Source organism: Leptinotarsa decemlineata, unplaced genomic scaffold (genome assembly GCF_025532065.1).
Source record: "Leptinotarsa decemlineata unplaced genomic scaffold, Ldec_3_MD MMD2_P_RNA_scaffold_4, whole genome shotgun sequence".
In the NCBI taxonomy this organism is placed as follows: domain Eukaryota; kingdom Metazoa; phylum Arthropoda; class Insecta; order Coleoptera; family Chrysomelidae; genus Leptinotarsa; species Leptinotarsa decemlineata.
Window position 1 is genome coordinate 3,018,922 of NW_027412531.1, and position 24,876 is coordinate 3,043,797.

General features: G+C 35.5%; 1 protein-coding gene across 1 annotated transcript in view; it reads left to right on the plus strand.

Moving 5' to 3' along the window:
- The window catches only part of LOC111509399 (arylalkylamine N-acetyltransferase 1), a 44,533-nt gene extending 22,081 nt beyond the window's left edge, over nucleotides 1-22,452 (plus strand). Inside the window, exon 3 of the mRNA XM_074186677.1 lies at nucleotides 22,201-22,452. Coding sequence (XP_074042778.1) covers nucleotides 22,201-22,399 — 199 coding nt within the window. The 3' untranslated portion in view covers nucleotides 22,400-22,452. The remainder of the gene's footprint in view (nucleotides 1-22,200) is intronic.
- The last annotated feature ends 2,424 nt before the right edge of the window (nucleotides 22,453-24,876 follow it).

Sequence of the window (24,876 nt, forward strand, 5' to 3'; positions counted from 1 at the left end):
GAGTGATTTCCGCTTGAAATTCAGTCGCATAGGCTCCTAGGCAGGTTGATATTTCTGTCCTGAGTTGAATCGTCCAATTTTCTCCTCGTGGACCTTGCCAAGATGCCAAGGTCATCTGGATAAGCTTGCAGATCTTACTTACCAAGTACAAGTACAAGTAATCATGGAATTACTAGGCAGCTGTGTACGAAACTGTTATTTTCAACTGAAGGACGAATTCTTCACTCGAGATGAGGGACAGCCACTTTCACGGGTTATAGACAACATATAGATGGAGTGGTTTGAAACTCTGGCAATTGAAGAAGCCCACAAGAAGCCCTGAGTCTGGTTGAGATATGTTGACGACACGGGAATACAGAACTAGACACCTTCCTGAAGCACATCAACAATGCAAGATCTTCCATTACTTTCACAATGGAGAAAGAAATCCACAACGAAATTGCCATTCTTAGACATATTGGTGAAGAGGACCGACACTAAATGGGAAACATCTGTATACCAAAAACTCACTCATACGGGACAATATCTGAATCAGGAATCCAACCATCATCAATCGACCGAGAGAGAAATCATCAAGACTCTAGTAGACCGTGCTCACGGGCTCGACAATACAAACGAAGGTTTCGAAAAGGAACTAGGCATGGTCAAAAGATAACCTTCAACGAAATGGTTACTCCAAAGTGATGGTGGAGCAGACTTTGGCTAGAAGATAGCAAGAGCCTCACAAGGAAGAGAAGCCACCACAACGTACTTCCCTACATAAGAGAATTATCGGAAAGGATAAGAAGGATTGGGTTCAAGTATAACATCAGAACCTGCTTCAGATCTGGCAACACTATCCGTAGCAGCCTCACGAAAACCGGACCACCAAACGCGGACTGCAATTCCAAGAATTGCATTTACCGGGTACCCTGCGAGTACGGAAAATCACACATCGGTGAAATTAAGAGGCCATTGAAAGTTCACATTGCCGAGCACAAAAAAAAACCAGCAAATCAGGAATAGCAGAGCATGTTTGGACTCATTAACATAACATCAAATGGTCTCAAACTAGGAACAAACGGAGGAACACTGATTTAGGAGAAAATTCAAAAAAGCCACATTAATGTTGCCCAACAACGCATTCAGCCAAGCTAGCGTAGAGATACGTAACATATGGAAAACTATAATCAAGCGGAACACGGCCAACTCCCACCAAAAGGTCAGCTCCCGCTGAAACCGATGAAGTGGAGAGAGGGAAGAGGGGACAGGTGAAAACACTCGAATGTCCTATAAATAGTCAGATCTTGGAGAAATAAGTCCAGTTATCACCCTAAGACAATTATGGATACTAATAATCTAAACATCGTGAAGTAACTTGGCTTGAAATCTGCTAATTTCCATTTCTTCTTAATAATTTTTGATTTTCATTTCTTGTTGATAGTTCAATTTCAATTGTTGCTTGTGTTTCACTTCATTGTGATTTCAGTTTTTTTTTCAATATAGATGTTGTTTTTGTAGCTATTCTTTTCAATTTTATGGATTTTTTCAGGAATTTCAAATCATTCTATATCATATTAGACAATGGAAGTCCGAACTAATGAAATGCGCCATGAAACATTGTCAACTACTTCCAAACAAAAATCATTTTCACATACCCAAAACACGTTTGTCTCTACGTCTGAACTCGATTGGGAGTTTGGGGTTGAGATTATATAATACCCTTCCGAAATTGAAATTAGACCCTATAAAATCGATGAGTTTTTTGTTATCTGCATAAATAAAAAATGTTTTTCATCATTACTGCTTTGTTCACTCTGTAGATTGTTTTAATACCTCTTGTTATTTATGAATGTATCTGTTATATGCTTGTATTTTATATATGTATTTGATATGTATTGACAATTGCTGTTTCAAGGTCATTTTATTGGATCAATAAAAACAAACAAACAATTAAAAACTAAAATTATGTCCAGAAGAATATGAGTCACATTCAGCAAGCGACCTGTGCAAACTAGTACAGGTCGCAACATGTTTGAAATATTTTTTGTGGAGAATTGGAAAAAATAGACAAGAAAATACCACTTTACAGTTTACCTCATTTATGTACGTATATGACGTATTACATTGACGAATACATGTTATATCAAAATTTTGGGCATCAATAATAGATTTTGTGTTTTTTTGAAGGTGGATGACAATGTTTCATGGTGAATTTCATTAGTTCGGACTTCCATTGTCTAATATGATATAACGCATTCAGCCAAGCAAGCGTAGAGATACGTATCATAAGGAAACCCATAATCAAATGGAAAACGGACAATTCCCGCCAGAGGGTCAGCTCCCGCTAAACCGGTGAAGCGGAGAAGGAAGAGAGGATAGGTGACAGCTCTCGAATGGCCTATAAATAGTCATCTCTTAGAGAAATAACTTCAGTCATCACCCAAAGACAGTTGTATATACTAACAATCGGAACGTCGTGAAGTAACTTGGCTTGAAATCTTTTAATTTTCATTTCCTGTTTGATTGTTCAATTTATTTTGGTTTCAAATCATATTATATCATATTAGACAATAAGAGTCCGAACTGATGAAATTCAGATTTTGAGTTATTTTGAAAATAAGAAATGATTTACAAAATTACAAAATACACTTTTCATTTCAAGCTCGATATTCTTTAAAACTGAGCTATGTAAACCAGCTGATTTTCTGAAATATATCATATTGATTTGTAAAATAGTTACGATCATCTCCATTGGAATGCTAATTAGGGGGTGATTTTCACATTATTTGTCGTCAATAACTATATGGACAAACATCATTTCAATGACTCACTCGCTTAGCTTCGATTTCATCTAGAGTGTTATATGAGTTTCCTTAGAAAAATATATAGTTTTTCAGTTACCTCTCGTTGAAGCTTCAACAATTTATTTCTCCATTTTGGTGGCATAACAGACATCTGAAACTCACCACTCTTCTTTGTATGATCTTTTCCACGTGTTTATTGATAGAAACATCAATATTCGCGAATAAGTCTATTGACTTTTGACTTTCTAAAAAAAAATTGAAACATAAGTTGCTCATAACTATTCATTCTACCTGTTCCCGGACTTTTCACCACTGAGAACAAATGGCATCCAACCCCCCGTCAACTTTGAAGTGGAGGGTAAGTATAACCTGAATTCAAATTTTCATGAACAGTGATGTTGTTTGGCAAACTTTCAAGAGAAACAAAATTATTGACTGAAGTAATATGAAGTTTCGAAGGATGGATGGCTTCACAAAATAAATTAGAGTAGACGCGGAATATGACGTAACTCGCATGTATTGGATCTACTTTTTTTCCTGTAGATATGCTGAAAATTGTATGTTGAAAGGTAAGACCACTTCAGCTTGCATATCTTTCGATTTCAGCGAGTTGTCTTTCATAAGGGAATGACAGCTGGTTAACGGAAAAAACCATTTCCATCCTATTTTTAGCCCGCTAAGAGTTCTTGGTACGACGTTTCGCCAGCATCTCAGATGGTATCATCAAGATGCGTGTATTATTCGAACATTATTTTTTTTCGGTTAATGCTTTCGCGGCCGAGTTTTTCAGTGTAACTATCTTCATTCGGGTTTGAAGGCCGTCGTATTTTGGAACTCTATCCTAACGTTTTGCCAGCACGAGTAGGTGGCTTCTTCAGAGGTTCATTCATTTCGAATTGTAGGTGAATCATCAAGTTTCAAACTTTTACGGCGTTCAAACCCGAATGAAGTTGGTAACACTGATTCTTTTTTCATTTGATTCTTTCTGTTATCCGTTTTCTCAACTCGAACTGAGAATATATTTTTGAAAATATATGAATAGGTTTATGAGAAAACAATAGTGTTTATTCTTCATAGTAGTTTAACAGATTGATTGCTGATGATATCAACTACCATCTATTGTTGAAATCAACACCTATAAGTGAAGTGCTCCTGATATAAGCAAGTTTTTACTGAGGAAAAATAGCCAATCAATTTTGAATTTTATATCAGTAAATAGAGAATTGAAAACTCTCCAAAACTGATTAAGTAGTGACTGTTAAAGGGTTACTTGTGAAGAAAAAACCTAATAAAACTGCAACCAACAATTTATTGTTAATAAAAACATAGTGTCTGAAGCAAAGGTGTTCGCTGTAAAAAATATCCAGTGGTGTACCTTAAATAAATTTCATCCAAAATGGAAGCCAGATGTGACAAATGCAAAATTGAAATCTATGAAAAAGATACATTTGTGGTATGTGACTGCTGTTCACTTTATCATCATGAGAAGTGTGTTGAGCTGAGTTCCTCTGAAGTGAGAGTACTGGCATTAAAAAAACGCAACATGATTTATTTTTGTAACTCTTGCAGAATTGACTTTAAAAAGGTTCCCAAAGTCATTGCAAAACTGGATGAAGTACTGGAAATAAATAAAAAACTAATTGAAGAAAATAGGAAACTTCAGGAAATTATCAACAATAGCAATAATTTGGCTGAAACCAACTTAAACTCAGTCATCCAAGAAATTCATGAGAGACAGATCAGATCAGCAAATATAATTGTGACAAATATTCAAGAATCAGCTGAAAAAGATCAAAGACGCAGGGCTGAAGATGATACAGATAATGTGAATAGAATATTAGGTATTCTATCAAGTGAAGTTAAAATTAAGAAAACATTTCGATTAGGTAAATTCTGTGGTACTAAAAATAGACCTTTGAAAGTTGTACTGAGTAGTACTGATGAAGCTCTATACATACTGAGAAATAAAAAATCGATTCAAATACCAAACATCAATATTTTTGGGGATCAAACCAAAATGCAAAGAGACTATTATTTATCAGTGAAGAAAAAACTAGCAGACATAATTAACCAAGGTGATAATGATAAAACTATCAAATACATCAATAACATTCCTACCATTGTCAATAAACAACCAAGTCAGCAGTCAAATGGAAAAAACTAGAAATCAAACATCCTACTATACCGTACAATACAGACATTATATACACCAATATTCAGAGTTTACCAGCGAATTATGACCAATTAGTTCACGATATAGTTCGTTGTCGTCCTTCAATTACATTGCTCAGTGAGGCTCGAACTACCAAAGATATTGAAGATTTTGAGATCAAAATTGAAGATTATCAAATTGTGAGATGTGACTCTGCAAACCGCCACTCAGGGGGAGTGGTAATTTATGTGCGTAATGACATCAATTTCAAGTTAATCAAGAATATTATTATAGATGTGACTTATTGGTGTCTAGTTATAAAAGTTCAGATTCATAACGAGGTTGTATTAGTAGGCTGCTTATATCGCTCACCTAGTTCCACGTTTGATTCATTTTTTGATCATTTTGAGAGCTGGGCAGAAAATATCTTCAATGAAAAAGGTAAATGTGTATTAATAGGTGATTTCAATTTGAATCTTTTAAAACTTAATGACAGATCGGTGAGAAATTCAGAAATTTTATTTCAAACTTAGGTGTTGAGCAATTAGTTAACGAACCAACACGAGTGACTAATACTAGTAGTACATTGATTGATTTCGTTTTGAGTTCTTCACCTGTTAATTTGTGTTTAGTACATGAAATTCCCAGAATCACTGATCATAACATTGTTACGGTCTCAATTAAATCCACTCAACCATCATACTGTCCAGTCACCAAATTCTATAGAAACTTCAGCCAAAAAAACCTTGAAATGCTTAATGAAAGATTGGTGAATTCTACCTGGAATATGAACTTGAGTGATATTGACGAAGTTTATTTTAATTTAATCAATAATATCAAAACACACGTCAATGTCATATCTCCCTTGAAATCTTTCAGCCCTCATAAAAACCAATTGCCCTGGTATGATGGCGAGGTTCATGATTTAACAAGAAAAAGGGATAGGGCATATAGAAATTTTAAAAATAGCTTAAACGTTCATGATAAAGAGTATAATTGGTTAGTATATAAAAGCTATAGAAATGAAGTAGTTAACTTATTGAAATTTAAACAATCTGAATATTATAAACGAAATATTGATGAGTGTTCATCTGACTCTAAAAAAACGTGGCAAACTCTCAAATCCTTGATCAAACCCAACAATAGTCCCATTCCAGACGAAATAATATTTGATGGGCAAAAAGCAGTCACAAATCGAGATAAGGCCGAATTGTTCAATATTTTTTTCATTGGAAGTATACAAGACATCAGGTTAACTATTCCTAATTCCCAACCCTGGTCATGTATAGATCTCAAAGTAATCGAATGCAAACTATCTAAATTCAAAATGCTTACTATGAAAGAATTAAGAACAATCATATCTAGTTTAGATAACAAATGCAATGCTGATATTATCAACAATAAAGTTCTTAAGAGTATTTTTGAAGTTGTAGGTCATGTTATATTGAATTTTGTAAATACATCTTTGAAAAATGGTCAATTTCCCGAAAAGCTCAAATTAAGTACTATAGTTCCAGTACCTAAGGTTACAAATACTAATGAAGTCTGCAATTTCCGCCCAATAAACACTTTACCACCACTTGAAAAAGTATTAGAACTAGCTGTATATAACCAATTCAGTACATATATTGAAAATAACAATTTATTAATGGAATATCAATCAGGATTCAGATCAAAGCATTCATGTGAATCTGCCCTCCAACTTACTCTGTCCAAGTGGAAACTATTAATTGACGAAAATAAATTTATAGTGGCAGTATTTTTAGACTTCAAAAGAGCTTTTGAAACAATCGACATTTCAATCCTTCTCTCTAAATTAGAATACTATGGTATTTCTGGCAATGTATTACAATGGTTTAAAAGTTACTTAGTCAATAGATCCCAATGTACGAAAGTCAACAATGTATTTTCGAGTGAAAGAAATATTAATACTGGAGTACCGCAAGGTAGTGTATTAGGTCTCCTACTCTTCATACTATACCTAAATGATATTAACTATATTCCAGACTGTGAATTCATAAATTTGTTTGCAGACGATACACTACTCGCAGCAAGTGATGTTAATTTAGATAATGCTATTCGGAAACTAAATATGAGCTTACTCAATATTACAGTCTTTCTGAACAGAAATAAACTTAAATTAAATGTTAACAAAACGAAAGCCATGATATTAACAACTCCATTTAAATATAATTCAATTGATAAGAATACAATCAATATTAATATATATGGTGAATCTATTGATATTGTTGAAGAATATAAATATCTGGGTTTCATAGTTGATAACAATTTGAATCTGAAAAAACACTTTCAATACATCTACAACAAAATTTCTAAAAAAATGTTTTTCTTTACAAGGATAAGTCGTCAACTAACATTTCAATCCAACTTAACAGTTTACCGATCAATAATTCAACCGCATTTTGATTACTGTGCCAGTTTACTTTTTCTGCTTGACGGAAACTGCATATCAATGCTACAAAAACTACAAAACAGAGGTATGCGAATACTGTTAAAGTGCAACAAATATACTCCTATTGCAACAATGATTGACGCGTTGAACTGGTTGACAATAAAAGACAGATTATACTATTTTTCAATGATTTTCATCTTTAAAATACTTACTGGTCAAATAGCACCTTACTTCAATGAATTTATCAGTTCCAACCATCAAATTCATAACTATCCTACAAGAGGTAGCAGTGACCTGTGGGTTTCAAGAACTAGTCACTCAAGAACAATGAACTCGTTATTTCATAAGGGATTATTGAATTATAATAAACTTCCTATCAACATTAAAAAAAGCAATTCACTCCAACAATTTAAACACACCCTTATGGAATATATACGATCACAGAATTATTAGATTAAGATCTGCATCTATTGTTTTCTTTTCATTGTCCATTTTCCCACTAGTACATTTTCTTATTTTCGCATGTTATATCTAATACTATATCTAACATCTAATAATATTATATATTTCGTCTAAAATTTTATTTAATATTCACAATCATATTACCATTTGTATATTAGGATGTCTATTTTGAATAAAGATTATTATTATTATTCGAATAACTTGAGTAGTGTAACAAAGGGCATACGAAGTAATTCAACGTCAAGCACTGTAAATCTTATATTTGATATAATGATAAATATATCTCCTGTAATTTGGATTCAAAACATCACGATGAACATCCCAGCAAATTTTTGATATGCTAATGAGTATGTGTCGAAACTGGGAACCTGAAACACATCACGGTGAGCATCCCAGCCTATTTTTTATGATACGTTATTGAGAATTTGTCAAAATTGTGGGATCCGACACCACACATGATTGACATCTCAATAAGAGCATTTATTAATATAGGAATCCTAATATATATAATACTGTTATAACAATCACATTTTGAAAATACAAGCAAAAGTATAACAAGAATAATAAAAATAAATAAAATCAGAGGATGGAGTGTACAACTTCCGATAAACCAATGAACTGAAAAGCTGATATAAATGTGGAAGATATGTTAAACTCAAACATATTTTTCTTTCAGATATTTAGTTAGACGGTTTTTATAAATTAAAATGGAGTCACTACATTTAATATCATTGGGAAGTTTATTGTAGACCCTTGTGGAAAAGAGAATTCATTGTCATGATATATTTTGTTCGGGTAACATATAAGTTCTTATTCCCTCGTGTAGGGTAATCATGGATTTCATTTTGATAAGTTATGAACTGGTTGAAATAGGTAGGAAATTTTCCAGTAATAATTTTGAAAATAAATATCATGGAAAAATAGGAAAGCCTGTTTTTTACAGATAGCCAATCGAGAACCTGAAGTATGGTCATTATAGGGGTGTATCTATTACATTTTAGGAGTATACGCATACATCTATTTTGTAGTTTTTGCAAAGAGGATATAGAATTTGCATCAAAAAGGTTGAGAAGTGTTGGACATTAATCAAAATGAGGTCGAATTATCGTATTATAGACTGTTAGTGATGTTTCAAATGTCAACGTGTTACTAATTCTTGTGAAGAAGATTTTTTTTTAAATAATTATGTTATGAATGTAATCAAAATGTTTTTTTATGCTCAGAGTGTTGTCTATCATAAATCCGAGGTATTTGAATTCCTCAACCAATTCAATTGTTTCACTATATATTTTTATGTTTATGGATTTTTTGTCGATTAGATTATATTTATATTGAGTGGTTATGATCATTGATTTGGTTTTGTTCATATTGAGTTTCATTTTATTGATATTGAGAAATTCGGATATTCTAATAAGCATATTATTAATTTTTCTGACAGCATTCGTTAAGCTGCAAACCTCTGCAAAGAGATTTATATATTCACAGTCCTGAATATGATTGATGTCATTCAGATATGAAATGAACAGTAACGGACCTAATACACTACCTTGTGGAACACCGGTATTGATGGCTTTTTTGTTGAAATGTAGTTGTATACTTTAGTACACTGTGACTTCTCTTGTAAATAACTAGAGAACCAATTGAAAACGTTGCCAGTCGAACCATAGTACTGTAGTTTCATAAGTAGAATTGAAATATCTATAGTCTCGAAAGGTCGTTTAAAATCGAGGAACACTGCTACAATGTACCTATTTGCATCTATATCAATTTTCTATTTGGATAGTGTTACTTGAAGAGCAGTTTCACAGGAATGACCAGCTCTAAACCCTGATTGGTATTCCATCAAAAGTTTATTTGTATTGATGTAGTCAAGAATTTGATCATACACAGCTAATTCAAGTACTTTTTCCAAGGTTGGTAATGTATTGATAGGTCGGAAATTGATAGTCTCGTTTGTATTCATTATTTTGGAAACTGGTATAACTGTACTTGTTTCAAGCTGATGAGGAAAAACACCAGTAGTAAGTGACGTATTGATGAAGTTCAAAATTATCGGACCAATCACATGAAAGATACTTTTCAGCACTTTATCATTCAGAATATCTGAATTGCACTTGCAGTCTAAACTATTTACTAAAATTTTCAGCTCATTGAAGGTTAAAGGCCTAAAAACTAACAGAGTGCATTCATTCATTAGAAGGTTATGGTTTGACCAAGGGTGTGCTAAGGGAATACTATTTTTAATTGATACTATACTATCAATGAAAGAAGAATTGAACATTTCAGCCTTGTCGTAATCTAAATTAGCTGTTGTTGTTTCAAAAATTATTTGGGTAGGTATAGGTGCATTATTAGGTTTGATAGGAGTTTTGAGTGTTTTCCACATTTTTCTCGGATTCCTTGAACAATTATCTATTTCTATCGACCTTTTTTGGGTAATTGTTACCTTCCACAATCTAAAAAAAATATAAAATTATAAAGGAGAACTTTATACAAGTGTAGAAGGGCAAACTTTTTAGTTTACCCCGATAAGTTACTGCGTAAAAATCAAAGTATTTTTCACAAAGAAAAATCTTCTATTTATCAGTAACTTGTCGTATTTAACAATTTTGCCTATCAAAAAGATTATTAAGAAATGATACTTATCTTATACGTTTGGGAGGCCAAAAAATCTGCCTCCGTCTTCAGAAATGGATAAAAAATTCGAATAAATTCGCAGTTATTCCTTTTTTGATAGCTTATTTCTTTACTTCTTCGACAGATGTCAAAGGAAGTTTTGAAATATGAAATTATGTCATTGTTGTTGATTGACAACTGATTGTGGAAGGTAACAATTACCCAAAAAAGGTCGATGAAAAACTGATTTTTTCCTCCACAAAAAATGACTTTCGTTGAATATCTATTTCTGTTTTATAATAACTTAATTTTTTTATTTTGAGAAGATTCACCACTTCATTTCTGTGGTTTTTATATATATTCCAGTTCAATTGTCTTTCGTTTACATCAATGCTACTCCTAAATGCTTTATAAGCCCTATCTCTTGCTTTGCTACATACAACAACTTCTAAATTGGTTTTTCGCCGGCGGGCGCCGGCGGTTCGAGAGTTAAATCAATTGATCCGAAAATATTATTAAAAATGAATCGTTATTTCTAAAATTCTTCAAAATTTATGTTGAATTGTTCAATCGTCGTTTTGAGTAATACTTCCAATAACTCAATCCGGATTTCGTAAAGGACATAGTTGTGCTTTGTTGCATATAGTGGACGATATTATTAGAGCACGTGACGAAAAAAATAATACAGTATTGGTACTTCTTGATTTCAGTAGAGCGTTCGATACTATTAACTTCGATTTAATGTTATTAATTCTTGGCTATATAGGACTCTCTAAAAATGCTATATCACTAATCAGATCGTATCTCACCAACCGTCAACAAAAGGTTACCATAGAAGGAAACAGCTCACAATATTTGAAGTTGACATGTGGAGTGCCACAGGGCTCTATTTTGGGCCCTCTTTTGTTTGCTATCTACACATCTCAACTTGCAAAATGTTTAAAATTTTGTAATATACATTTGTATGCAGACGATACCCAGTTGTATTATAGCTTCTCACCTGAAATGATAGATAATGCGTGTACTCAAATCAATAGTGACTTAAAATTATTTGTGAAAAATGCTTCTGATCACTAAATTGTAGTAAATCCAAGGTTATTATTGTTTTCGGACCAAAAGGCCCTAGAAATGATATTTGCAAATCTGTGAAAGTAGTAGTAAATGATCATGTACTTGGGGTTGTCCCAGAAGCCAAAAGCCTGGGCATCATTTTAGATAAGGACTTGACATTCAAAAGCCAGGTTACTCAGTTTATTCGGCGTGCATATTATTCACTCAAAATTATATATGGACACCGAAATTTCCTACCCATGAAGGTGAAGGCGAATTTGTGCGAATCATTAGTTTTATCTATATTCAATTATGCTGATGTTTTGTATGGTCCATGTTTAACCAACCAATTCAAGAAAAAGATACAAAAAGTTCAGAATTCCTGCCTACGGTTAATTTTTGGTATCAGAAGAACAGAAAGAATATCACATAAACTGAAGGATACCGGCCGGTTAAATATGAACGACAGGAGAGTGTTACATGCGGAACTTTGTTTCACAAAATAATTAATAGTAAAGTGCCGTCTTACTTACACCAGAAAATCACTTTTAGAACTGATGTGCATAATATTAATGTAAGGTATAAAGGCCGACTAACTCCGCCATCCTTTCCCACAGAGTTCTTTAGAAGGAGTTTCAGCTACCAGGTCTGTGCAATTTATAATGACATTTCCGAGCCCATGAAACGAGATGACTTCAATCATTTTAATATTAATTTCAAACGATTCTTATTATCTTCAAACTATTAATGACCCAATAGCTACCTACCTATTACAAATCTATAAATAGTCATAATATTTTAAGATATTTAAAAATTCTTTTTGTTTATTCGTTTGCGTACTAGGCGACATTTTTGAGGTTTAGTGGAAGAGCAATTGAATGATGACTTGTCATCATGTAAATTGAACTTCGCCTTTTGTCTTCTTATAATATATGAACTGTACATGATTAATTTGATTTGAATGTATTATAGTCTATTTCAAAAGAGTGTAGAGTAATAAAATCTCATTAAGTATTCAAAAGCGCTACAGGGTGATCCGTCAATAAATTCTGTCACTTCCCTAGTCCGCATTGCAAAATTATGTCGTTTCATAAAGAGCAGGTAGGTATCACCCTGTTTTAAGGGATTTGTCCATTGTTATCGACGGATAAATACTGAGCCAGAGGCGCGCTAGTGGGATAATTGCCAAAAGAATATGCATTCATAAAAATTATATTAAAGGAAATATAAATTTAATACAGCAGAACAGTGTTATTAAAAAAATATAAAATGTAACAATAAAATATATACGAACCGAAATCGGGAAATACTCACAAACACACACGAACGAACTTTACGTATTGAAACACTTGTGGGGACTTTAAATCAATTTATTCACAAAAACGACAAGAACTTTACTGGATACGTTATTACAATTTGACACTTGAACAATACTAAAACTGTGAACTTCCCTTAACGTTTAACAACACTCTATTTATACCCTAATTGAATGTTCTAGAGATTACTAGGTACAATTTTCGAGAACCTTCCGAGAAAATAATTATTCAGACTACCCTTAATTCTAAACCCTAACCTAAGCAAAAGTGTCACTGTCACTGATACACTGGTCTCTGTCCAGATTGCTTATCCCGCTACAGTATATTTACAATTCAATTAAATTATTCTACATCAGTATAGTCTTCATCCGAAGAACTGTCATCATCCCCTGGTGTTATAATTATAGGGTCAACCACCTGATCGACCAAGTTGTCCAGTTCCCACATTTTATCTTCCTCTTTTAAAACATGCTGGATTGCTTTTTGCCAGTTTTCTGATGTGATTTCCATAATGGCTTGATCAAACAATACCTTGACATCTTTCATTTTAAATGTGGTATTGTGCCTTGCAACATATCCTTTAACTTGTGCCCATATAAGTTCTATAGGATTTAATTCGCAATGATATGGCGGTAGGCACAGCACAGTTACTTTATACTTTTCTGCTACATCTTCTACGGCATATTTCATGAAGCGAGATTTATGTTGTTTTACTATGGCTAGTAGTTCCTTCTTTACTGAATTCGTCTCAAACTGAATACCTTTATTTGACAGTCAGTTAATAATTTCTTGCTTTCTCCAAGCTGAAGTTGGTACCTTCTCTAAGCGCCTTGAATGGTAGCTTGCATTATCCATAACCACGACCGAATCAGCTGAAAGAAATTTTAACATTTCCCCGAAGTAGTCTTCGAAGACATCCGAATTCATGTCCTCATGATAATCTCCCGTCCGGCACGACTCAAAGCTTAACAAACCTTCTTTTAAAAATCCGTCTTCGCTTCCAATGTGAGCAATTATAAGCCTCTTCCCTTTTCCCGAAGGCACTTTAATACCCGTCGAAAGGCCTTCTATGAAAGCTTGGCGAGAACTTGTTATATTTTTATCTTGCCACATTTTTTTGACTATATAACCTTCGTTTATCCACGTCTCATCAAGATAAAAAATTTTCTTTTGCTCTCTGCGGTACTGCTTTATAGTTGTCAAATATTTTCGTCTCCAGCAAACAATTTCATCACTTTCCAGTAATAGTGCCTTTCGATTGTGCTTTTCCCAGGCAAAATTCATACTTTTTAAAGTTTTCCATAAAAGTTTTCTGGATATCAAAGGAATATAGTTATCTTGGCTTATCTCGATAAATATTTTTTCAAGAGTGGGTATTTCCTTTTTAAAATAAAACGAATGAACTTTTCTTCGAATGTCACATTTGGTGTCTTCATCTAAGATTTTTATTGGTCTTCCTGATTTTCTCTTGCATGGACTTACCTGGCCTGATATCTTTCTTTCTCGCAATAATTTAAAAATCTTGGACTGTCCAATTCCAGTCATTCGGGCACATCGCTCAACACTTTCTTGCACAGACAAACTAGGGTGATCGTGTTTTATGCAATCATATATATTTAAAATTATAACTTTTTCGCAAACAGATAGCGGAGAATTTTTTACACTTCTTTTCTTTGGAGTAAATGTCCCCATTTTATAACTTTTTCACTATTTCTATATCACAATATCACTGTACGTTTAATTGGTGTAGTAACAATTACTATTATAACTCTAATGTTTAAGACACCATTACAATATATTTAAACCCTTTTTCTTAATTACCTGGGTTTAATAGGTATTGCATGATTGGTGGGCAGGGTCAAAAAGGGATTATTATAATGACATGGCACCTCGGAACTAAGTGTTAACCCTTTTTTGAGAAATCATGCTCAAGTATATGAACCCAAATTGCATATTAAATAAGTTTACAAGAACCACTAAAATTAATCTGATTCTTTTTTTAAGAAATTTTACTTACCTAAATACATGTAGGTACTTAGTTTTAGACCAAATTACTTCCCAAAAATGGCCTTTTATTATTATCTATGTCTGTAATTTTTAATTTACTTTAATTATTAAGTTTAATAATCCTAAGATTTGCCTACGCCCATGGACGACAACGAAATTTAGGCAAATTTTATGACACTTCATGATTTATTACTCTACACTCTTTTGAAATAGACTATAGAAGATAATAAAGACGGTATTATTATTATTATTATTATTTTCTGTCGATTTATTTTGATGAATAGAAAAAACAACATCGGTATGTTCAAATATTAATTTAAATATTTCTAACAAGAAAAAAAACTTGTGATCATTTAAAATATATTTGAAACCTCTCGCCTCCCTAAAGGCCGCCATACACTGCAATGTTGCCCGACAATTTTAACCGTGGCGAGTAAAATTGTAGGGATGAAGCGTTCATATATTGTCAAATCACAAAGCCAGTTCGCAGGTAGTTTGGACAGCGACACGATGAAACGAGCACATAAACTAGCAGTGGCAGCGGCATGAGTGATAAAAAGGCAAAATAGAAAAAAACGTCGCAGGTGGTCCAAAAATTGGCTGCTAAAAAGACAGCAATTATCACATATTAATTTGTTAACTTTATTGACGTTACAAAAAGACGTACTTTACTTATTTTATTTTCAACATGTCGTTTAATTATTTCAGCAGTTTTAATTTTCTGTACTTCATAATTTCACAGTAATTTAATTTCATCTGTTCGAGCATAGAATTCATGCCTTTCCGTTTTGGACAATGGAAGTCCTGAACATTTCTTCTTATACATAAACATTGTCAAGCACTTTCAAACAATCTTAGTTTCAACGTTGTTTGAATACAATTTTGTCATTATACTTCTTTGAAATCACCTTATTTTCAGTTTCACCATTTCAAATGTGCAACAATTTCACCGAGTACGGGTTGAAAATCTGAAAAAAGAAGTTAACTTCTCCTGACTGTAATTTTATAACATAAATATTAATATATTTTTTTTATCTCCAACATGTTCAAACTGTGAAAACCCAAATAATTGTTCAATTTGTTGGTATTACAATTAGCAAATGAATATTTGGTTTCTTTCCAAAAAGATGAACAATTCCTTACATGAACATAGAAAATACCCCATATATTTTTATTATCACCTGTTGTAAATGTTCCTGTTCTGCTAGTTCCTGATCACTTTCAATATTGTATTGGCTCTGACGCGGAACTTCTTGATCCTCTAAAAACTGGAAATGTGTAAAATACTACAAATGTGGCTCATATACTGCGTCACTTCCTACGCCGGATTTTTTTATATCATTTACTTTCTTCCTTTCTTTTTTTACTGGTCCTCTCATGGAATCTATTTTCTTTTTAACAGTCTCCTTCGTCGCATCAAGGTCTACCTGTTGTACTTTCGTCACTAATTCCTGGTACGCTTTGTTTTTCATTATTTTGTTGCTATATTCTTTGCAGTTTACATTCCACAAACAAGGGTGACTTCTATATAACTCAATAAACTCTATTACAAAATCTTTGCTCCAAGTTCTTGTATCCATGTTTGAATTATTTTTGCAAGAAACACACCCTTTTTGAACGAGTTTTCGCTGTCGATGAATGACGGTTAAGATTGCTATGCCCACACACACAGTACTTGCCACACACTGCAATTTTGCACGAACAATTTTACTCGCCACGGTTAAAATTGTCGGGCAACATTGCAGTATATGGCGGCCTTAAGACTTTGGTCGTCGGTTTTAAAATCGTCACTGTTTAGGATAAAATCAAAGACATCTATCAATTTGTCTTTGAAAGCACTGGTATTACTGATTTGCGCGTAACAGCAAAAGTTGGCATTCGACTACCACATATTTCATTTAAAACATGGTTTCTTTTGGTGGATTTTAAAAAGAATGCCGAAAACCAGACTAACTTGAAAAAAATACGCGGCAATCTTTTATGTTGTTGCACGCTTTGCTTAATACTAAATTTAGGGCATGGGCATGACAATGCGTAAAAAGTGCATGAGGAGCTATGGACTTTATTTTAGTTTGCAAACCATTTAAATGGCCGGCCATGACCGCAGACCCATCATAGGTTTGCGCAATTAACTTTTGCCTAAAATTATAGGTGTCACACGTACTAATTAAAAAATTAAACGAATCGTCAACTGTGCGCCCAGATGAAACATCATGAAAACCCATAAAACGTTCTACCATATTACCACCTTTGACATATTTAAAAACGATTGAAAGTTGCGATGTACAGGTAATATCGATAGTTTCGTCAATTTCCCATGCAAAAAAAGGAACACTTTCAATCTCCTTGTTTATATTTTCCTTAATAATATATGCCACACTGTCTATAAGCTCATTTTGGATGGTTTTTGAGGTGCCCGAAAAAACGCTACCGTTTAAAAAAGTGACAAATTGTGAATCATATTTGCCCCATAACATCAAAAGTTCCTTGTAATTGCCACGATTAATCGAATCTTCGGTTTCATCGCGTCCGCGAAAAGCTAATTCTTGGGAACCCAAATAAGTCGTAAAATCGATAAGTATTTTTGAATTCGACCGATATTCCCTAACCTAATTATCAAAAGAAATTATGAGCTGTATCTAAAGCTGTCGCTATATTTTGTTTGCTAAACAATTTTAATTAACAAGACGAAAATATATGCTCCTTAGATTTGAAATGTCTTTCTGTAGAACCAGGTAAATTTTCTAAATCGGAGTATCCTATTTTAGACCACGTTTGGTGATTGGTTTGGACGGAAAATAAAACATATGGCCAACAAAAAAGTTTTTCTCTTTTAATGGAGCCGGTTAACCAATCGCATTTATCGTACCAACTAATATTAAATTCTCGATTTTGTCGATTATCTGAAGCTTTAATTGAAATCAAATTTGGTTGAGGCCTTTCCAGAGTTTTAATAATGTGAAATTTATTATCATAAGATAAAGACTTAAAATTATTTGTCAGCAACCAATCGACTATATCGTCAGATTTTTTAATTTCGTCCAACTTATTCATAATAAATGGAAAAAAAACTTACCGAAAAGTGAAAACCTTAAAGCACCTTGAAATTGAAAGAAAACACTTCAAAAACACATTAAAAATATTAACAAAAAACACTGCTATATTACAATACTGCCTGTTTTATACACAAATATCAAATATTATCAAGAAACACATAAACGATTTACCGAAAAAATTTTCAGTCCCGGTCCGTCACGGTATCTTGTCCAAATAATTAAATCAAAAACAAACGCAGTCGTATACTAACGAAGACCAACTGGAGGCTAGCCTCCTCTAACGCTATAATTTCTGCAACTAAAATAACAAATCGGAACGTATGTCGCTGGCTGGATCAGTCTCGCATAGCTTGTGTTTTTCAAAGCGGTCGGAGGCTTGGCTCCCTTGAAACGTATCAACGTATGGCATTTATTATTTCGGGTTGATGGTTTCTTCATTATTCGTTCATGGGCGGTGCGTTTGAGTTTTGTTGATGAAGGATACAGTGTGGTACGTACTACGTATTGAGTGATTGTGTTTTTTCGGGCATATTATGTATTTGTATTAAAAAATTAATGGTGATGTAATGATGCCCAAGCATTTTCAGAAAAAAGTAATATCAATTATTTGTCAATATCTTTTAATTTATTGCGATGAATAGGCTCAAATTTTATGGGGAGGCTAACCCTTCCTTGTCACCTCTGACGAGCTGCCGCTGGTGTGTTGAGATATTATGTTGGCAATGTCCAGACAAAAATTCATATTGGTAATATGGCAAAGTTACTTATAACTAGAACATTTTTCTTTGTGAAAAATACTTTGAATTTACGCAGTAACTTATCGGAGTGAACTGAAAAGTTAGCCTTTTCTACACGTTTATAAAGTTCTCATCACATTTTTCAGATTGTGGAAGTTGAAAATACTCAAAGAAGGCCATTGATAATAATATTAATAATTAATCTTTCATTTTAATTCAAATCGAATACATGATATTGGAAAAGTCATACAAAATATTTCTAAAAAATCATATATACATGAAATTTTTGAATTTTTATATGCTAAACCATTGTTGTGGAAAATGGAAGTACAAACTAGATAGTACATGCAGAATAGAGATTATTCCTTATCTGAATATTCGTTCATAATATTGAAACAGTTTTCTATAAGGAAATATTTGAATACCAGATGTGCTTTTTCATTTCGATAGATGAATAATTGAAATGTTTGATGCCTACATAGAATGGTGTTCATACGGTATTGTTGAATTCCTAAGTAGACTAATTGATCCGCATCGTCTTGTAGAATAATTATAAGACTTGAATGTTTCTCAGTTCTTGGTGATCTTTCACAAACATTATGCACACACTGGTTCTTCTCACAATTTTTAGGATGAGAACATTTGGATGAGCAGCAAAATGTCCAAGAACAGCTATTGAATGTTCATTATATAATATAATAATAATTATTATTATTATAATAATAATGAATGATAAGCAGGGATGGTCACTAACACCCTTGGTCTTTGGTGAGTTGCGACACCACTTACCCGAGCAACTGGTGCAAAACCAGACGGACCGGCAGCCCAGGCGCACCCGGGAAGGAGAACTCCATTCTCCCTCCGGTGCCGGTCGTGGGTCCAAAGGGCTAACCACCCGGTGGACCCAACACTTGGTTCCCAATAATCAAGGAAGAGGCCCCCACAATCGACCCGCTCGGAGGGGTCAGAGGCAAGGTGGTGGGGCCCATAACGATGATTTGCCTACCGACGACAACCCTGGCAACGACAACGGACGCTTTGAGTGGACGCATGAGCTGAGAGATAGCCTTATGCATTGCTACGAGAGTAGTGAGCCCGCGCGAAGAGGGTACATGGTGAGATTGCATGCTCTGTAGTGTGAAACACATCCGGAGCATGCCGCATTTTCCGGCCAAAATCTTAGGGATTACGTATCCTATCTTCGACGGCAGGGCTATATAGCTCCTCCCCAGCCTGCTAACGAAGTGGTAGAAGTGGCAGTTCTACCACCGTTGGCACGGCTGGAGAAGAGACTCGCACCATACCACCAATGGAGACGACAATCAGAACACGCAGGGCGCTCCACAAAATTAGGCCCCTGAAGCCACAAGAACTGGCTTGTTTGGATGCGGAGGTTCATAGTGTTCTAACAGAAGAGGCTGACATCTGGCAAATCAACACCGCCGTGTATAACGTCGTATAATCGCTTTCCGAATCGGAAGGACGAAATCCCGGACTTGCGGTTCGGAAGATTGAACGGCGTGTACACAAGATGGAGGCAAAGATCACTTCGGCGAGACAACACGCGTCTCGTATCCAATGTGTGATGGACTACAGGGCGGCCAATAGGCCTTTCACGCCCGCAGTGCGGCGAATAGCTGCCAATTTACGACGTATCCATCACACTCTAAGCCAAGGCGTGCTATTGACCACCAAACAGCATTGCCTTGATAGGATACGAATGCTAGTGGCTGCTAAGAAGTCACTAGTGAGGCGAGCGAGAAGTATCGCGGAAAATCTTAGGTTCCGCGAAAAACCTCGCGTATTCCAAGAGCCTCCACGTGTTGTGGATAATCCGCCGACTGCTGATCAGGTGGAATCCTTCTGGAAGGATATCTATGAACACCCGCAGCCACTCAACTTAGACACTCCAGCCCTAGCGCAGTTCGAAGCTTTCAACAGAGAGCCTCGACAGCCTGAGCTCAATGAACTGCGCAACCCGATAACCCCGGATGACGTTCGAAGAGCCCTTGTTTGTTCCAAGAACTTTGCTGCTCCAGGCCCAGATGGGCTGAACACTTATCGGTGGAAAAAACTACGAAGTACCCACCGCCATCTGGCCAGAGTTTTCAACTCATGGCTGGACGGAGAGCAGCCGATTCCGAATTGGTTTGTCGAGGGGCGGACCGTTCTCATCCCCAAAAGCGGAGATTTGTCGATTCCTAAGAATTACAGACCGATAACATGCTTGAATTCGTGTTATAAGTTGTTTACAAGCATCTTATACACACGAATACTCACCGCAGTTGACCGAGTGTTCGAACAGATATATGAGCAGAGAAGGTCGAAGAGAGGAGTCGCTGGATGTAAAGAGAACCTGCTCATCGATAGATGTGTAACGCAGGACTCGATACAATATAAGCGTAACCTCTCTACGGCCCGGATCGATTACCGTAAGGCATTTGATACAATTTCGCATGAGCTCATCTTGCATTTGCTCAGATGCCTTGCGGTACCCGATAACATAGTGAGATGCATTGAACAACTGATACCACTTTGGCGAACTCGCTTCACCATAACATCTGGTCAAGCAAGAGTCCAAACAGGGTGGGTCACTTTCAGAAAGGGTGTATTTCAGGGTGATTCCCTCAGTCCCCTTCGCTTCTGAATCCCACTATTGCCATTATCCGTTGCGCTCAGAAACACTCGAGGGTATAACTGTGGCACCCCCGGAAACCAGAGGAACAAGGTCACCCATCTGTTTTATATGGATGATCTTGAACTTTATGCCTCTGGAGAGAAGGATCTCCATCAGTCCTTGAGGGTGGTGGAAGAGTACACGCATGCTATCGGTATGAAATTCGAGATAGACAAATGTGCAATGGTTCATCTCAAAAGAGGACGATGCGGGGACTACGGAGAGGATGTGCAGCTCGTAGATGGAAGCATCCTACACCATCTGGATGCCGGAGAGACGTATACTTACCTCGGGGTGGAACAACGCCACTCACAAGAGGTAACTGCAGTGAAAAACTCTCTCCGCGGCAAGTATCAGCACAAACTTCGACAGATCTGGTCATCGAAACTGTCGGGGAAGAACAAAGTTACTGCAACAAATATGCTTGCCGTTCCAATCTTACTCTACTTGTTTGCAGTAGTGAAGTGGACTCGGGAGGAGCTGTATCAACTCGACGTGAAGACCCGAAAAATGATGCATCCCTATAGGAGTTTGTATCCCAAATCATCCGTTCCACGGTTGTACTTCCCCCGACAACAGGGAGGCCGTGGACTTTTGAGTTTGGAGTGTCTACATGACAGAATGGTACTGGATGCAGCCTGTAAAGTCGTCAAAGATTTTCAAGGAACAATTTCTGAAATTCATTATAGACTCCCGAAACAAAAAATAGCTGGGAAAAAATATTTGCATGAACGTTGTGATCAGTTAGGTAAACACTTTCAATCTCACAGACGCAGACAAATAAAAAATATATATAGAGAAACATTTTCCATTGGAACTAATTGATATCAAACTCGATACTACACGTCAATAGCTTGATATTTTTTGTCAAAACCTTCAATATTCAACAACAGTCACATTGAAACACTGACTCTAATATTATTTTCAGGCAAATAGGAAAAGACAGAGGATGCGGATTTATCACTGTTGATTGTTCAAGCTATTTCACTGTCTGTGCGGTGAAGAGACTGGGATTCGAACTGTATTACTCTTTGAACTATGAAGATTACAAAGTGGATGGTCAAGTCGTCTTGAAGCCACAAGAACCCCACAGAGCTTTTACCGTTTATACGAAGAAGATAGACTAATTTATTAGATGTTTTATTATAGATAACAAGTAGTAGAATGGATGAAAACAACATTTAGGTGGCATTATTTTTTCCTACACAATTTCCAGGGTTATTGTAAAAGTTGTAGTTGAATGTTTACAAGGAAGTGTTGAAGACAACTTAAGTTTTTGACAAATAATTGAAGCATGAAAAACATATACTCTATGATTCACTAACAAACCTTCAAAGTGCGTAGTACATTTATTTTTTCAATTTACCCGAAATAATTTTGTGTATACAGCTTTTGAACAAAGTGGGATCATTTCCTTTCCAAATCATCTAAAGGAACAATTCGTTCAGGACAGTCTCAACTCCCTTCAAATTCAAATCGAAATGATATAAAAATATAGTGTAGAAATATTCAAAAGAAGTATGAGGGGAGTATGTACCCAGATCACATGGAGGAGGGGACATGATGGCAGTAACACAGGAAACAGGAGGGCACATGAAGAGGCCACTAAGGGTAGGGACAAAGAGCAGGTCACATGGAATGTGAGAAAGCTGCACAACAAAATTGAAGACAGGAAACGGATGAAAGAGAGGATCAGGAGAGAATGGAAGAGGGGCACGACTGAGCGACTGTTCTACAGATTTTGTAGAACAATTGGATATGAATCATTGTATCTGTCGCGGAAGGCTGTCCAGCTGCTCACGGGGCATGAAAACTGGGGGTTCCCCGTCCTTGTGACTATGGGGAGCCTGAAACGGCAGAGCACGTGATTGATAGATGCATGTATCAGGATAGGATTGGATGGCGAGAGTGGGAGTAGAGGAAGGAAAGGACGGATGGTAAAATGATGCTGAGGGACATAAATGAAAAAAAAAATGAATGGATACGATTCGTGAATAATTGGGCGGACAGTGTGATGAGGAAAGAAAAGGAAGGATGTATAGCTGCTAACTTACAGGGATAGAAAGGACATGTCGATTCTAGGTATGGGGGGTGGTGTAAATAGCTCCGAAGACATGTTTCATTGTTTATGTGTTGTTCAATGGGGTACACGGGTTGGGCTTATTGAATATAGGGAAAGAGTCTATTATGAGAATGTATTAATTCTTTTACGTATCTACCTATGTTTGTTTATTTTTAACTACGGTTTAAAAAAAGAACTGTTATTTTTCTTTGGTTGGACATTGGACATTGTCATGAAGGATTGTATGTATATATTGTAGTGTATTGTTTGGGAAATGAAGAAGAGGGTTTTTCTACCCCGCTGATTCGTACCTCCGTATGGCCGTTATACGCCGGTGGTACGGGGGGAATTCAGGGGAGTAGGGGTTCCCTTGGGAGTGGTGGCGCTAGACAGAGGGAAGATGTCAGTTGTAAGGCCGTTGGGCTTGATCAAACACACTGTCTCCAGAATAAAAAGAGCTACAACCGTCAAATTTTTTTTATCTATAAACAGTTGCCTGCATGAGTCATGAGGTTTAGCTTTGCACAAATATCGTATAGCTCTCTTTTGTAATACACATACAGACTCCAAAAAGGTATACCGTACCTTGAGTGAGGCTCTACCAAAGCGTGATATGCTGTTTTTGCAGTATAAACTGCCAGTTCTCTAGCAATAACTCTCACTACATAACAGACGGTGGAAATTTTACTTTTCATTTTTCTGATGTGAGCGTCAAATTTCAGTTCTCCGTCTATATACAGCCCCAGAAATTTAGTACACTCTCTGTTCTCAAGGATACCACTCGTTAGTGATAAATTCTGGAGTGAAAATTTGAAAGTCATAATATTTGTGTTCGAAATATTGAGGGAGAGTAGACTGGAATCACACCAAGACTTGATTTTTTGTGTATCATGAGCTATTGTCTCATTGAGTATATCTATACTTTTACTATGCCACAATATAGTGGTGTCGTCAGCGAAAAGAGTGAATGTTCCAGATATACTTATGTCCATCAAATCGTTAATGTACAACAGGAACAATATGGGACCGAGAACCGATCCCTGTGGTACACCAGTATTTATTTCAATACTGTTTGAACATTTAATCGTTTTCACAATCTGACTGCGACCATTAAGATACGACTCAAACCACCGTAGTGTTATCTCTCTACATCCATGGATATTCAGCTTTCGTAGCAGTATTTTATGATCAACGCAGTCAAACGCTTTCGTAAGATCACAAAATACTGCTGCAGCAGCATCTCCATCATTCATATTGGAATTCACCTCAAACAGGAAAGAGAATATTGCATCATGTGTGCTCTTGTTGCTCTGGAATCCAAATTGATTTTTCCTTAAAATGTTATGGCGAAGGAGAAATTTATTGAGTCTTTTCTTAACTAGTTTTTCAATTATTTTTGCAAGAGTAGGAATGAGAGATATTGGTCAATAATTTGAAGGATCATCTACCTTACCTTTATATAAAGGAATCACTATCGACAATTTTAGAAAGGATGGAAACCTGCCATTTCTGAATGAAAGATTGATTAGTGATACAAGAGTT